The sequence below is a fragment of the Lepidochelys kempii genome, chromosome 3 (assembly GCF_965140285.1).
Source record: "Lepidochelys kempii isolate rLepKem1 chromosome 3, rLepKem1.hap1, whole genome shotgun sequence".
Classification (NCBI taxonomy): Eukaryota; Metazoa; Chordata; order Testudines; family Cheloniidae; genus Lepidochelys; species Lepidochelys kempii.
Window position 1 is genome coordinate 48,230,770 of NC_136382.1, and position 12,283 is coordinate 48,243,052.

At 38.5% G+C, this 12,283-nt stretch overlaps 1 protein-coding gene across 1 annotated transcript in view; it reads right to left on the reverse strand.

Annotated features, from left to right (window-relative positions):
• Window positions 1-311: 311 nt before the first annotated feature.
• COL21A1 (collagen type XXI alpha 1 chain) overlaps window positions 312-12,283 on the reverse strand; it is a 193,969-nt gene continuing 181,997 nt past the window's right edge. The window contains exons 26-30 of the mRNA XM_073336269.2: window positions 8,067-8,213; window positions 7,924-7,978; window positions 7,338-7,538; window positions 3,212-3,289; window positions 312-2,239 (exon numbers count right to left, since the gene is read on the reverse strand). Coding sequence (XP_073192370.2) covers window positions 2,052-2,239; window positions 3,212-3,289; window positions 7,338-7,538; window positions 7,924-7,978; window positions 8,067-8,213 — 669 coding nt within the window. The 3' untranslated portion in view covers window positions 312-2,051. The remainder of the gene's footprint in view (window positions 2,240-3,211; window positions 3,290-7,337; window positions 7,539-7,923; window positions 7,979-8,066; window positions 8,214-12,283) is intronic.

A 12,283-nucleotide genomic window follows, 5' to 3' on the forward strand; every position in this document is an offset into this window, starting at 1 on the left:
AAGTGCGGGGGGGGGCGCAGTGCTAATGAGGCCAATTCAGTTAGGGTGGAAGTGGCCCATTCCCAACAGTTGACAAGAAGGGGTGAATATCAACAGAGGGAAAATTACTTTAGCACTGACCCCTCACTTGGTAAGGCAACTCCCATCTTTTCATGTGCTGTATATTTATACCTGCTTACTATATTTTCCACTCCATGCATCTGATGAAGTAGGTTTTATCCCACGAAAGCTTATGCCCAAATAAATGTGTTGGTCTCTAAGGTGCCACAAGGACTCCTCATTGTTTTTACTGAAAAAAAAAAAAGCATTTGAGGATATTAATATAGAAAAGCTGGAAGTCGACATTTAAGTAGGCACTTAAATACTAAAATTAGGGTTTTAACAACATATGGAATTATGCCATTTCTATGGGACAGATTCTGGTACCCTTACTGAGACTGAATAGTACCTTAATTCCACAGTTGGTCTTACTTAAGTCAGTGTGACCGCTCATGGAGTAATCAGCTACGCAGTGTGAATAAGGGTATGACATTCAGGTTCTACATGATGAGATGGATTTGGGGATTTCAGGGTGGGGGTGGAATGAGACAGATTTGTTCTTATTTTTAGAGGGTTTTCTGTTTTGGGTTTTGTTTAGAGAAGATGGAAGGATACCAAATCAGAGAGCAGCCCCCAGGTATAAATACCTACCCTAGGGGCATAGTATATATTCTGTTGTGCTATCACAGAGCACAGACAATTAAAAAACCCTTGTATTTATTCATCACATCACCACCAAGCCTCTACAAACTTTTATTTTACCTTGAATGTCAAGCTTACTACCAAATTTTTGTAGCACGACAACAGAAAAACAGCACATCAAAAAAGTCATATAAAGCTTTGGTTAAGTGCAATACAAAGATTCTCTGCATTAATTTAAAAATGTACTCAAATTTTAATGGGAACTGTGCAATTGCTTTTTTACTTAGAATGCAAGAAGTACTTCTTGCTAGTGTTGCATACAATGAAAATTAGCATACAAATGTCTTGCTTAAAATGGAAAACAAAGTAACATAACAAACATTGCAGTTAGTTAGCAAGCACAAAGACCTTTCTTTTTGTAATCCTGTTTTTTATGTTTGACACCTACAGTCCTTGTGGAGCACAGCAAAGGGGATGGAGCTAGATCTGTAATTTTACTGAATGTATTAAGTTTGTTAAACTTCGTTGTAAAAAAATGTGATTTTCAACCTTTGTAGACTGTAGTTGCAAACAAATTAAAGTTTATTTTTAAAATAATGCAATGTTTAATGTCAGTTAATTTATAACTCATTTCGTTTCTTTAGTTAGAATGAGTCATTCTGGGGTGAAATCTCAGCCGCATTCCATTTCAACCTGATCCTTAGATAAATTGCGATTCCATTTCACACTGACCTTTATCTAAATTAATTGAAGATAGATTGGGTGAAATTACTGGCATAAAAAAGCCAAACATTTTTCTCAATGTTGTAAAAATCAGACACATGCTTTTGCTAATGGAAAGCCTTGAGCTATAAAATATTAAATGTACATAAACCAATAAAATTCACACACATATGAAGTAACAGCTAGACTTTCTTTCAAAATCAATTACTGTATATGTAGGCTAAATGTGAAACATTTCACAGTGATTTAAAACCTGATCAATAAACATTTAGCGCCAAATCCTGCTCCCATTACAGTCAACAGAAGTTATCTAGCAATGTTAATAGACTTCAATGGAAGCAGGAGTATGAGTGGGCACTTAAATATTAAAAATCAAATGTCATGGTTAATTTTAGTCATGGTAAAATTGACTGTCTCTCTGGAAACCCTTGATATTTAATCAATGCTAGTTATGCATCTAAAGGCCCAATATGAATGGAGATTCTTTTTGAATGGAATGTATAACCTGTGTGATCTTTATTGCTTTACCAAACCAGAGGTACTTTTGTTCCTGTTTAAGGGATTATTATTTCTGGTCATCTTCCTGAGACTTGAAAGACCATAAAAGACAAGCACCATACCTATTTCACGGACTAACTCGTTGCAAATTAATAGTTCGGTCCCTTTCTAAATGGATCTCTTCCTACAATTACACTAAAACATAACGAAGGATCACAAATTCCTGGGGGTCCAGGTTGTCCTTGAATTCCAGGATTTCCACGATCTCCATCTTTACCAGGCTGCCCAGATTCTCCAGGACGTCCCTCTTTACTCATTCCAGGTGGACCTTCAGGACCTTGACATATATACAACAAGTAGTTAGACTTTGCTGTATATATACTGTTAGAGATGGGTCCAAGTTGAATACTGGATTCAAACATCCCAGAACTTTGAGGAAGTTCAGAATTTTGCATTTGGCTCCTGTTTCTGTACTAAGCTGAACAAAACTTCACTTTCAGAAGAAAGGACTTCTTTGGCACTAGAGTTTATATGCCAGGAATTAAATGTTTGTTACAAATAATCATATTACCTATGTCATCTACTGAACGAACTTGAATCAAATTTACAAACAAACAATCAAGATGAATAGCAGAATAGATTGAAAATCAAATCAAAATTAAAAGCTATTTTAAAAGAAACTTTTAAAAATTGGCTTTGGTGTATTGTTACTTTATCATATAGTCCAGCTTACTGTGGGCCAGAACCAAAGTCCATAGGCACCTTTCCATTGACTTAATTGGCTTTGGATCAGGCCCTATCATCTCCTCCAAAGGATCAATTTTATATTTTGACAGAGCATACTATTGTTTAAAAAAACAGCTTTCCTTTAAAAAGAAATTGCTGTGTGATTTCATGAATATATCAACCTGGATTTTCAGAGCCTCTGCAGCTCCTATAGGTGGGAATTAGGTTTGTGGGTTCTTAACATTTCTGAAAATCTGACATGTTGCGTTTTATTTCTTCTTCCACTACACAAGGGAATTTTGCTAATTTTAAATCTCAGTCTACCAAGGAATAGGAATTTGAGTCACTTATATCTATAAATACCTACCCTATAGTAAATAATATATTCGGCTTCAAATGAAAAGCAATAAAAACACACATACCCACAGTGTTTTCCTACCTAGCAACCAGCATAAAAGGAATACTATTTAAACTGTGTAAAATATAACTACTTAAGATTAATCCAATCACGTTAATTTTAGTAACCAACATTTTAAAAATAATTAACACGTAATGAAATCTACATGGCTAACTCAGGCCTTACCTGGAGGGCCAGGGGGCCCTTGTATTCCAGGAACCCCAGTTCCTTGGCTGCCCTTTTCTCCATTTTTTCCTGGTGGCCCTGTAGGATACCAAACACACACACATGCATACTAAGCATTGTTTTTGTTTGAGACATTGAAAAGGCGGTGAGCTGGATGAGTGATTGTTCAATGGTAAACATTGTAATTGCCTTATTTATCAGCCTAATTTCAATTTAAGATCTAATGGCAAGTAATTTCTGTTGAAGGGAGTGTGGGGGTGGAGGGGTGTAGATAATAGGCAGGATTGATGGTGAAGGCTAATTCTGGCTTGCCTTTCACTGGTGGCATTTTGAATAGGTCACATGAAAAAATGGATTTGAAGCTTTGAACATGGTCTCTAGTTGAAACAGAAAATATACAGGTGATCTTTCAAAATTTACATCAGAAATTAAAATCTCTCTCAAACAAGAGATACCAAGCCAAATTCAGTGCTTACACGTGTCAGCCTATGGCCTAATGTGTTCAGTTTCTTCGGTGAAAAAGATTGCCACCTTTTTTCAGCCTTTGCTGAGTAGCCAAGAAGATTAATCAGTATTAATGGAGATAAAAGTATCTAACTGCTGAAGACAAAACTTCAACGTGCTCCGAAATTAATCTGGTTTTCTGGGTCAGAGACAAAAATGTCAGAGGATTTTCAAAATGTTCATTGAGCTACAGTTGGCATCCTGCTTTACATACCCTTCTCAGAGATTCTTTTGATGCTGTAGAAACATAATAGTTGCTGAGACCCAAGATGACATATTTTGGACATTACCATGCACCTTGGCTCTGATCCAATTGACTATGTACTTAACTTTAAGCATGTAAGTAGACCCACTGAAATCAATGGGGCTAGTCACAGGCTTACATGCTTTGCTGGATTGTGGCTGATATTACAGAAAGGGTACTGAAACTAGAAAAGCTACAAAACAGGGTAACAAAGATAGTAAAAGCTATTGGGCTGTAACTGAAGTAAAAGTTTAGGAAAATTAGGCTAATGTTCATTAGAAATTAATTGTGAGAAAATATAAAAAATTCAAAAGACTATGCCACAAAATTATTCAAGAGGGTAATAGGCTCAAAACAAGTAGCAAGTAATGAAGTCTAAAGAAAATACTAGAAAGTGAAGAAGTTTAGAAAACACACACCAAATTCAGCCCTGCTGTAAAAAGGGATACAAGTCTAAGTGAAATGCACATATATTGAATGTATTTAGTCAAAAAATTATTATTTCAAATGCAAAAAAAGATAATTAGACACTAAGAAAAACAATACACCAGAGAGAAAAAACAATTAGACATAGAAGTTGATTTTATTGGAAAAGTCACACTGACTCCTTATATTCTCAAATGTTAGTATGGCACTTTTTATAAGAAATGAAACCCCTTAATAGTCTCAAATGATAATCATGTTCTTGTGTAATCTTCGACTAACTGTGTGCAACAGCGTATTCCAGAGTATCAAGGTGAAGTCTAAGGGATACAAGGTAACTACATCACTTCAGTACATATTGTTAGAATAAAGTACAAACTGTAGCTTCCTTGGAATCTTTTGCTGTCCAAAATTTGAGCTCAGAGGTTCATAAAATGTTCTTTACAAGATTAAAAATATCTTTTCTAGGGGTTCCTCCTTTTCCAAGATCATTCATTTTTTCCACATAATGAAACATTGTATCTTGGCTTTCATGCATTCTGCTGATAATGGCATTTTGCCCAGACTTTCCGAGTTAAAGAATCCCTAAGCCCAGCCACTCCAAATAAGTACAGTAGTGAAGGAAAATTTCAATCTACTATAGAGATTTTAAAAAGTTCCCCTAAGAAATTGTCTGTGGAAACGAAGTAAGGAGCAAAGATGGAGAATGACTCCGCATTTTTAAGAGGCTAAAAGAGACTGCAAGCCTTTTAATAAGGGAGAAAAGACCAAAAATCCCCGGGAAAAAGGACCCAGAAAGAATAAAACAAAAAAAACCCATTGATAGTGGTTCAGATTCCTTTTCTTTTTCCTATGGAGGATTCATAAAGGTTAGGCCTAATTTAGTTAATATCAGAGATTTGACAAGATCACAAGCCTAGCTGACACGATTACTGAATAGTGATTTTTATTGCAGAATTTACTGAAACTGGTTTGATTACTGAAGTGAGAAATGGTAAGAAGAGCATGAATCAAATCCAAGTGTCCCAATTAAAAGTACAGAGCATAACCACCAGATAAGACGTAAAGGACAGTTCAACCTTTCCAAGAACATAGGTGAATTAGGCAACTATTTTCTTGAGACCATTCAAAAGTAACCCCAAAATAGTAGAACAAACTCTGACCTGACATAGCCCTAGTGCTACCACCTTGACTGCAGTAAGGTGACACAAGGTATAAATCAGTTTGGAATGTAGCCCACTGGAGTACACTTCTGATCCACCTATATTAGAAAATCTCGAACGAGGAACCAATTTGTATTGTTCCTTGAAGTGATAAATTAAAGCTGGTTTCATTGAATATAAAATCTTTAAGAGCAGTCATTATTCTCATAGAGGAAGAAAACTAGAATGACAGATATTCTTAGATACACTAGAACCAAAACGTCTTCTTTTTATATTCGGCAGTAATTTAGAAGGAAATGGCTATATCTGGTTGGGGATTTTCTGTCATAATGTTATTTCCAGTGGTAAACGTGATTCTTGTCATATTGAAATTTGCCACAGGAAATTTTAATATTGCAGATTTTTTTCCCTGTTAGGAAAATTGAAACAAAATATTTACTTTCACTTTGGGTCTTCCCAATTCAACACAGTTTGATTTGCTGAATAGAATCAAAACATTTGGGCCAGTTCATTATTAATCTGTGGCTGCCTGACCTCCACAGTGCTTCATGCCCCTTGTTCTCAATTCTGTTGAGCTGAGCTGAAATGAAATGTTTTGACACTTGCAAATCAAAATTTTTTCTGAACGTTTTATTCTGTGAAAAATTTCAATATTTTGACATTTCATCCTGAGTGAGGACAAAAAGTATATGTTAACATAGCAGAATTTCCCACAGGACAGAACTTCTAATTTTTGACCAGCTCTAGCCAGAGGCAGATTATGCTTTTGGGGGGCCCTGGGCCAGAGCAAGTGGGGGCCACTTCCCCACCCCGTCCGCCTGCAGTCTCCCCCTGTCCCTCCCCCAAGTGCTCCTGCCAGGGAGCAGGAGCATGGTGCGGGGGCTTCCCCTACTCCCCAGCAGAAGCGCCAGTTGTATGGGAAGAGCGGGACAAGCCCCTGTGCCCCAACCCCACTCCCGCTCCCCAGAAGGAGTGCCGGGCATAGCGGATCAGATCGCCCATTTTTCCGGGGTCTCCCAGTTGGTCAGGGCCCCTGGGCACTGACACCATTGGCCCAGTAGCTAATCTGCCACTGGGTCTAGCAATGGCCCATTGTGCAGGTGAGCACTTTCCTTGCTGACAGGTCAATCCCTGAGGTCAGCCAAAGAAAAACATCTTTAAATGATTGCAAAGTGCTCACCATGCAAGGGTCAGGCACAGTTGCAGCTGTGAAATCTAGGAAGGCCCATGTGAGTTCACCTGAGTGCAAGGACTATGCAAGGCTAGGTCATAGTTCCACACACCCCCTTAAGGAATGGTGCAGCAGATGAGCTCCACTATATGCCAGGGAATTCTGTGAGGCACTCTCCCTCACAGAAGTGCTGCTCTATATTACCCCCTAATGTAAGACTGTGCCTATAAGGCATGACTGAGCCCTTAAAGAGACAAACTGTGGGGGACTTTAGGCACAAGGTCAAATCCCATATAGTGCTAAATTGGGAGAAGGCCACAATTTTTTACTTCAGCAAAACATTTGGACCCAAATGCTGGTTCTGAAACCACCCCTCCAAAACCTTCTGACTCAGATCCAGATTTCAATTCTGTAGCCTCTCTCTAAAATGGTCGGAACCAGAAAAATTAAACCAAACATCTCTCAACTTTCGGAAATGAGTTCTGTATCCTGAACCGAACTACATGGTGTGGACTCCTCTCGACCCTCTACTGCTACCCACTCAAGTACCATTCAGAACTGAACATGTAAAAAAAGTAAAAGCTATATGTTATTTGCTTCGTGAGATACCCAGGCAGTTACCTTTTGCCCCACGGGCACCAGGACTCCCAGGAGCTCCTGGAAGACCTGGAACACCATCATTTCCTGGTAAACCAGAAAAACCTCTAGGACCTTCTGGGCCTATTGGACCTGGTGGACCAGGACGTCCTGGGGAAGCACTTTGGGACTGACAATGGTTGCAGTTTTGTAGTCTTCCACTCCGAAGGATAACAGGCAACTGGGCTAGGAGAATTCAAATGAAAATGCTTTAGACTATTCTGAGAATGACACTGAGATAATATTACTATGCAAGATAAAAATAACCAAATGCCAAACTACATTAATAAGGATTTAAGATAAATCATTTGTTATATAATCACCAAAAGCAAAATATCTGGCTTTTTGTGGAGGAGGAGGAGATGGCAGTGGTGACGTATTAAGGCCCACAGACTGGAAAGATTAGGAGACATTATCACTATAGTGTGTACTTATATCATAAGAACCTGTAGACAGTCCATTGTGTTAGTAGTTTTGATTTTTCTGAGAACAGGATATCTTTATAATTATCATGAAAGTAGCCAGAGTATTTTAAATAAATAAAGAATACATTGCAATCTCTGGGACTTACTTCTCAGTACATCTGCGCAAACCTGCCGAATAAATTCTTCTGAAAATTCCCTTCCCTGAATTGAATATAGAAGAGTTATAAAAAATGCATAGAAAGTTTTTTTAAAAGTGCATGAAAACTACAATGTCAGGTTCTGTACGTACAGGTTTTCCATCTGCTCCAGGTGGCCCTGGGTGCCCTCTATCTCCCTGTTGTCCTCTTGGACCAGAAGGTCCAACCAAACCATTAACACCAGATTCTCCTTTCTGTCCATTGAGGCCTCTAATGCCAGGATCTCCTTTCTCACCTTTCTGAAACCAAAGGCAACAAAAACCGTAACCTAGATTTTTCAAAATTAATTTTCAAAATTAATCTTCATTGTGAGGAGCTGGCAGCACCTTCACTAAGATGCATTCATAAAAATAAATCTGAATTAATTTATCTGTGGGGATCATCTTGACAGAGGATGTTGATTAACAGGTCCATCTCTACAAAAAAATTCATTGAATTCTTTGGATTTTTGTGAATAATATTTTAATTCAAGTATGCTTACAAGAAAAATTTACTCAATAAATTACCATTACAGAGAACAGTTTTACTTTTCTTTGTACAGACCAAACTTTTAATCCTAGGCAGAACTATTTTATATAACAGTTAAAGGAAAAGAAAATTATTAAATGGCTCTCTCCTCTTTTTGATGATACCACAGTTATATTAATACAGGACATTAAAAATCTTCTTGGAAGATTATAGGCCTTGTCTACACTAATGGAGACGTATAGAGTATGTGTAGCAACACACTGCAGTGAAAAGCATGCTGCGTCCAAACTACAGTGTGTAGCTACACATCGCAGGGAAAGGCTCCAGCACTGGGGAGGCAGTGGGACACTACACGACTAAAAACAGCTTGGGCATATGTTTGGGCACTGCTTGGGCATGTAGAGAGCCGTGTATGTACCTGAAAGTTCTGGCGTGCCTTTACTTGCTTAACCCATGCCTCATGTTTACACTGCTATTTATCCCATGCTAGGGGATCTTGCATTACATACTCTGCATGCAACCACAAGGGAAGATATAGCCTAAGGGTGAAATTCTGGCTCCACTTAAGTAAATTGCAAAACTTCCATTGACTACAAAGGAGACATAAGTTCACTCTACGTCTCTACCATCCAGGAAGGGGCGGGGAAGGGGGGCAGAGGGACGACAGGACGGGGGGGAGGAAGTTGAGTTTGATTTGTGCTACTTCTTTTTTCCAGACCTCAGTTATTCTCAAATTAATTGGCAACAACAGTAGACAATCTGCTAAGTAAGATTAAGCCAATACTGGGAAACATTTTGAAATAAGAAAACTTAATTTAAGTAGTGATTCCTCTACATCTGACTACCTACCACATTCGTTAATTTGGACTACTTTCCAAACTTGGAGCCAACAAACCTCTATTGCAGTGGAATATGGTACACTCCCAGATTTAAAATTAGTCTAATCTTTGTTCCCTTATGAGTTTTTCCTTTCAGTTTTCATATGACTAGTGTATATTTTCAACAGCAGCTTTATAAATCTATTTCACCCTTTCCAAATGTGCTATATGGAAGTGCAGAAACAAAGCAACAGACTATATATTGCTAAATAAATAATATTCCTTTGGGCAAAGGAAGAAAGTTTAAGAGGTCCTTAGTCAAACATTTTTTTTATAAAGCAGCCACAGGTCTTATATTCTATTTCATTGTACAGTAAGTATATTATTAGATCATCCTACAACAGAATTTTAGGGCTCACGCAAACCTATTTGGCACAGCCCCATGTAGCAGCAGTGCAGTTCTTCACCACCATAGGGAAGGATAAACCTCCCAGAGCTTCCCTATATGCTGGAAGAGCATGGCCATTGCACCATCGTTTACGATAGTGTAGCATGCTTCTTACTCTGTACTTGGCCAACTCTGCTGGCCGGTGTGGAGCAGGTTGGTGGACAGGCTCATGACCCTGCTGCCTTTGGGTGGGGTGCATCCCAGGGGCTCTCAAGGGAATTGTGATTATGCTTGACCTCTGTAAGTGGAGTGCAAGAAGGATGAGGGGGAACAGCCACACATGAGCCAGTCACCATCTGTCCCTTAACATTTTTAAGGCTAGTAAGCACTAAAGTTCCGTGAACCCACAGAAAGTCATTTAGCTCAGGTTTTTCTGCAAATGGAAAGCCAAAGCCTTTTTCATCTCACTCATACATTTATTTGATAGTTCTATCCAGAAAAGTAATTGTATAAAAATTTCCTTTACTTTCCTACTCAGCAGAGTATCACTCCATGTATACTTGCAATTAAATTTTGACTTATTTTCGAAATTATGACTCTTTACTTGTTAGTTCTATGCAGCTAACAGAGTAAAGAAACAGAGTGTTGGTATTTTTCTTATGCAGCATCAACAAATGAATTGTTGACTAAATTCTGATCAGCTATACAGCAGACTTTGACAAGCATTCCACTGTTCTCAATTCAAAATTTGTTTTATAGAAAACAGTGCTTTTAGTTAAGACTGTTTAAATTTGTATTCTCTTTGTATGATGCAGTTATAAATCTTTGTTTAACAGACACTAACATATCTTCACGGGATTGTTAAGGTTTAGAGCAGAGATCGGCAACCTTTGGCATGCAGCCCGTCAGGGAAATCTGCTGGTGGGCCAGGACGGTTTGTTTACCTGCAGCGTCCACAGGTTTGACCGATCGCAGCTCCCACTGGCCACGGTTCGCCGTTCAGGCCAATAAGGGCTGCGGGAAGCAGTGTGGGCTGAGGGATGTGCTGGCTGCCGCTTCCCACAGCCCCCATTGGCCTGGAACAGCAAACCACGGCCAGTGGGAGCTGCGATCTGCCGAACTTGCGGACGCTGCAGGTAAACAAACCATCCTGGCCCACTAGCGGATTTCCCTGACAGGCCACATGCCAAAGGTTGCCAATCCCTGGTTTAGAGATTGCTAAGGTGTGGAGCACTTACAACTGCTTTTGACTACAACAGGAGCTGTGTACGCTGACAACTGAAAATCAGACCACTTTTTAGGTATCTAAAATGTATATAAGAGAATAAATCTAGAAACCCATTTTTGGAAATATGACACAAGAAAATATTTACGGTAGTTGGGAGGAATTTATTATTATTTTAATTATATTATAGCTATAGAGCATATTTAGAGACTTATAAATTACTTGTAAGTTGATTTATTGTTAAATAAGTTTTTAAAAGGGCTGTGAAATGTTAAAAAACAATGCAACCTAGAGAAAATGGCATCTACTGTAGAACGAAACAGCAGGCAGCAAGCCCACGTAAGAAACCAAGGCAAAATACTGGAATCATCAGCACAACTGCCTGTAGAACCTGCCAAAAAATAAGATGAAACTGCTGAAAGAATGTTTTCTGCAGCAAATCTTGGTCTTGTAATGGCCAGCCACATCCAGTGTAAAAAGAAAAGGAGTACTTGTGGCACCTTAGAGACTAACCAATTTATTTGAGCATGAGCTTTCGTGAGCTACAGCTCACAAGTACTCCTTTTCTTTTTGCGAATACAGACTAACACGGCTGTTACTCTGAAACCACATCCAGTGTGTGGCCTTGTTTGTTGACCCTTGCTATTGGCAGAGACAGTCAAGAAAAAGAGAGGTGCTTAACAAATGCTGAAACAGACTGGTTGGAGAGATTTTATATTAAAACAATTCCTTTACAACAAGTACTAAAATAAAAATATTTTGTAAAAACCCCAAAACCTAAAATAAGCTTATATTGTAAATTGTACAGCTCTTATAAGTACACAAAATGAAATCATATTTATTTGTACAAATGTCTTACAAAGAGTATTAGAAAAATGTAAATAATGTCCATATCCCATGAAAGTATACCCCAGTATTATGGTGATTTAGAAAATGCAGGAGGATCAGATGAGGAAACCATCAGATAGATGGTTCTATGACAATCTTTTACTGAGCTAGGCCATGATTAAGCAAGATACTTATGCACAAGTGTAATCTTAAGGATGGTTATAGTTCCACTGAAGCCTATAGTATTGTTCAGTTGCTTACAGTTGCACACTTGCTGAAGTACTCAGCTCAAGTGGGGCCCTAAAGAACAAGTTCAGCTAGTGAAATACAACAAACCTTCTTTAAGTGAAACCCAACAAGGGATTGCCAAAAACTGATTGTGTAAAGGAATCTCCTAATAAAGATGAAACAGAGTTCTACTGAATGGGCCCATGTACACTGATTTCATTTACCCTAGAGTCGGAACCAGGAACAACTACAATGAAGCTGATTAATTAGATTTTTTTTTTAAGTTTTTATAAACAGAACTATAGGCACCTATCCAGTGCTCTGGGCAGATGTCCCATGAATTAAAAAGCACAA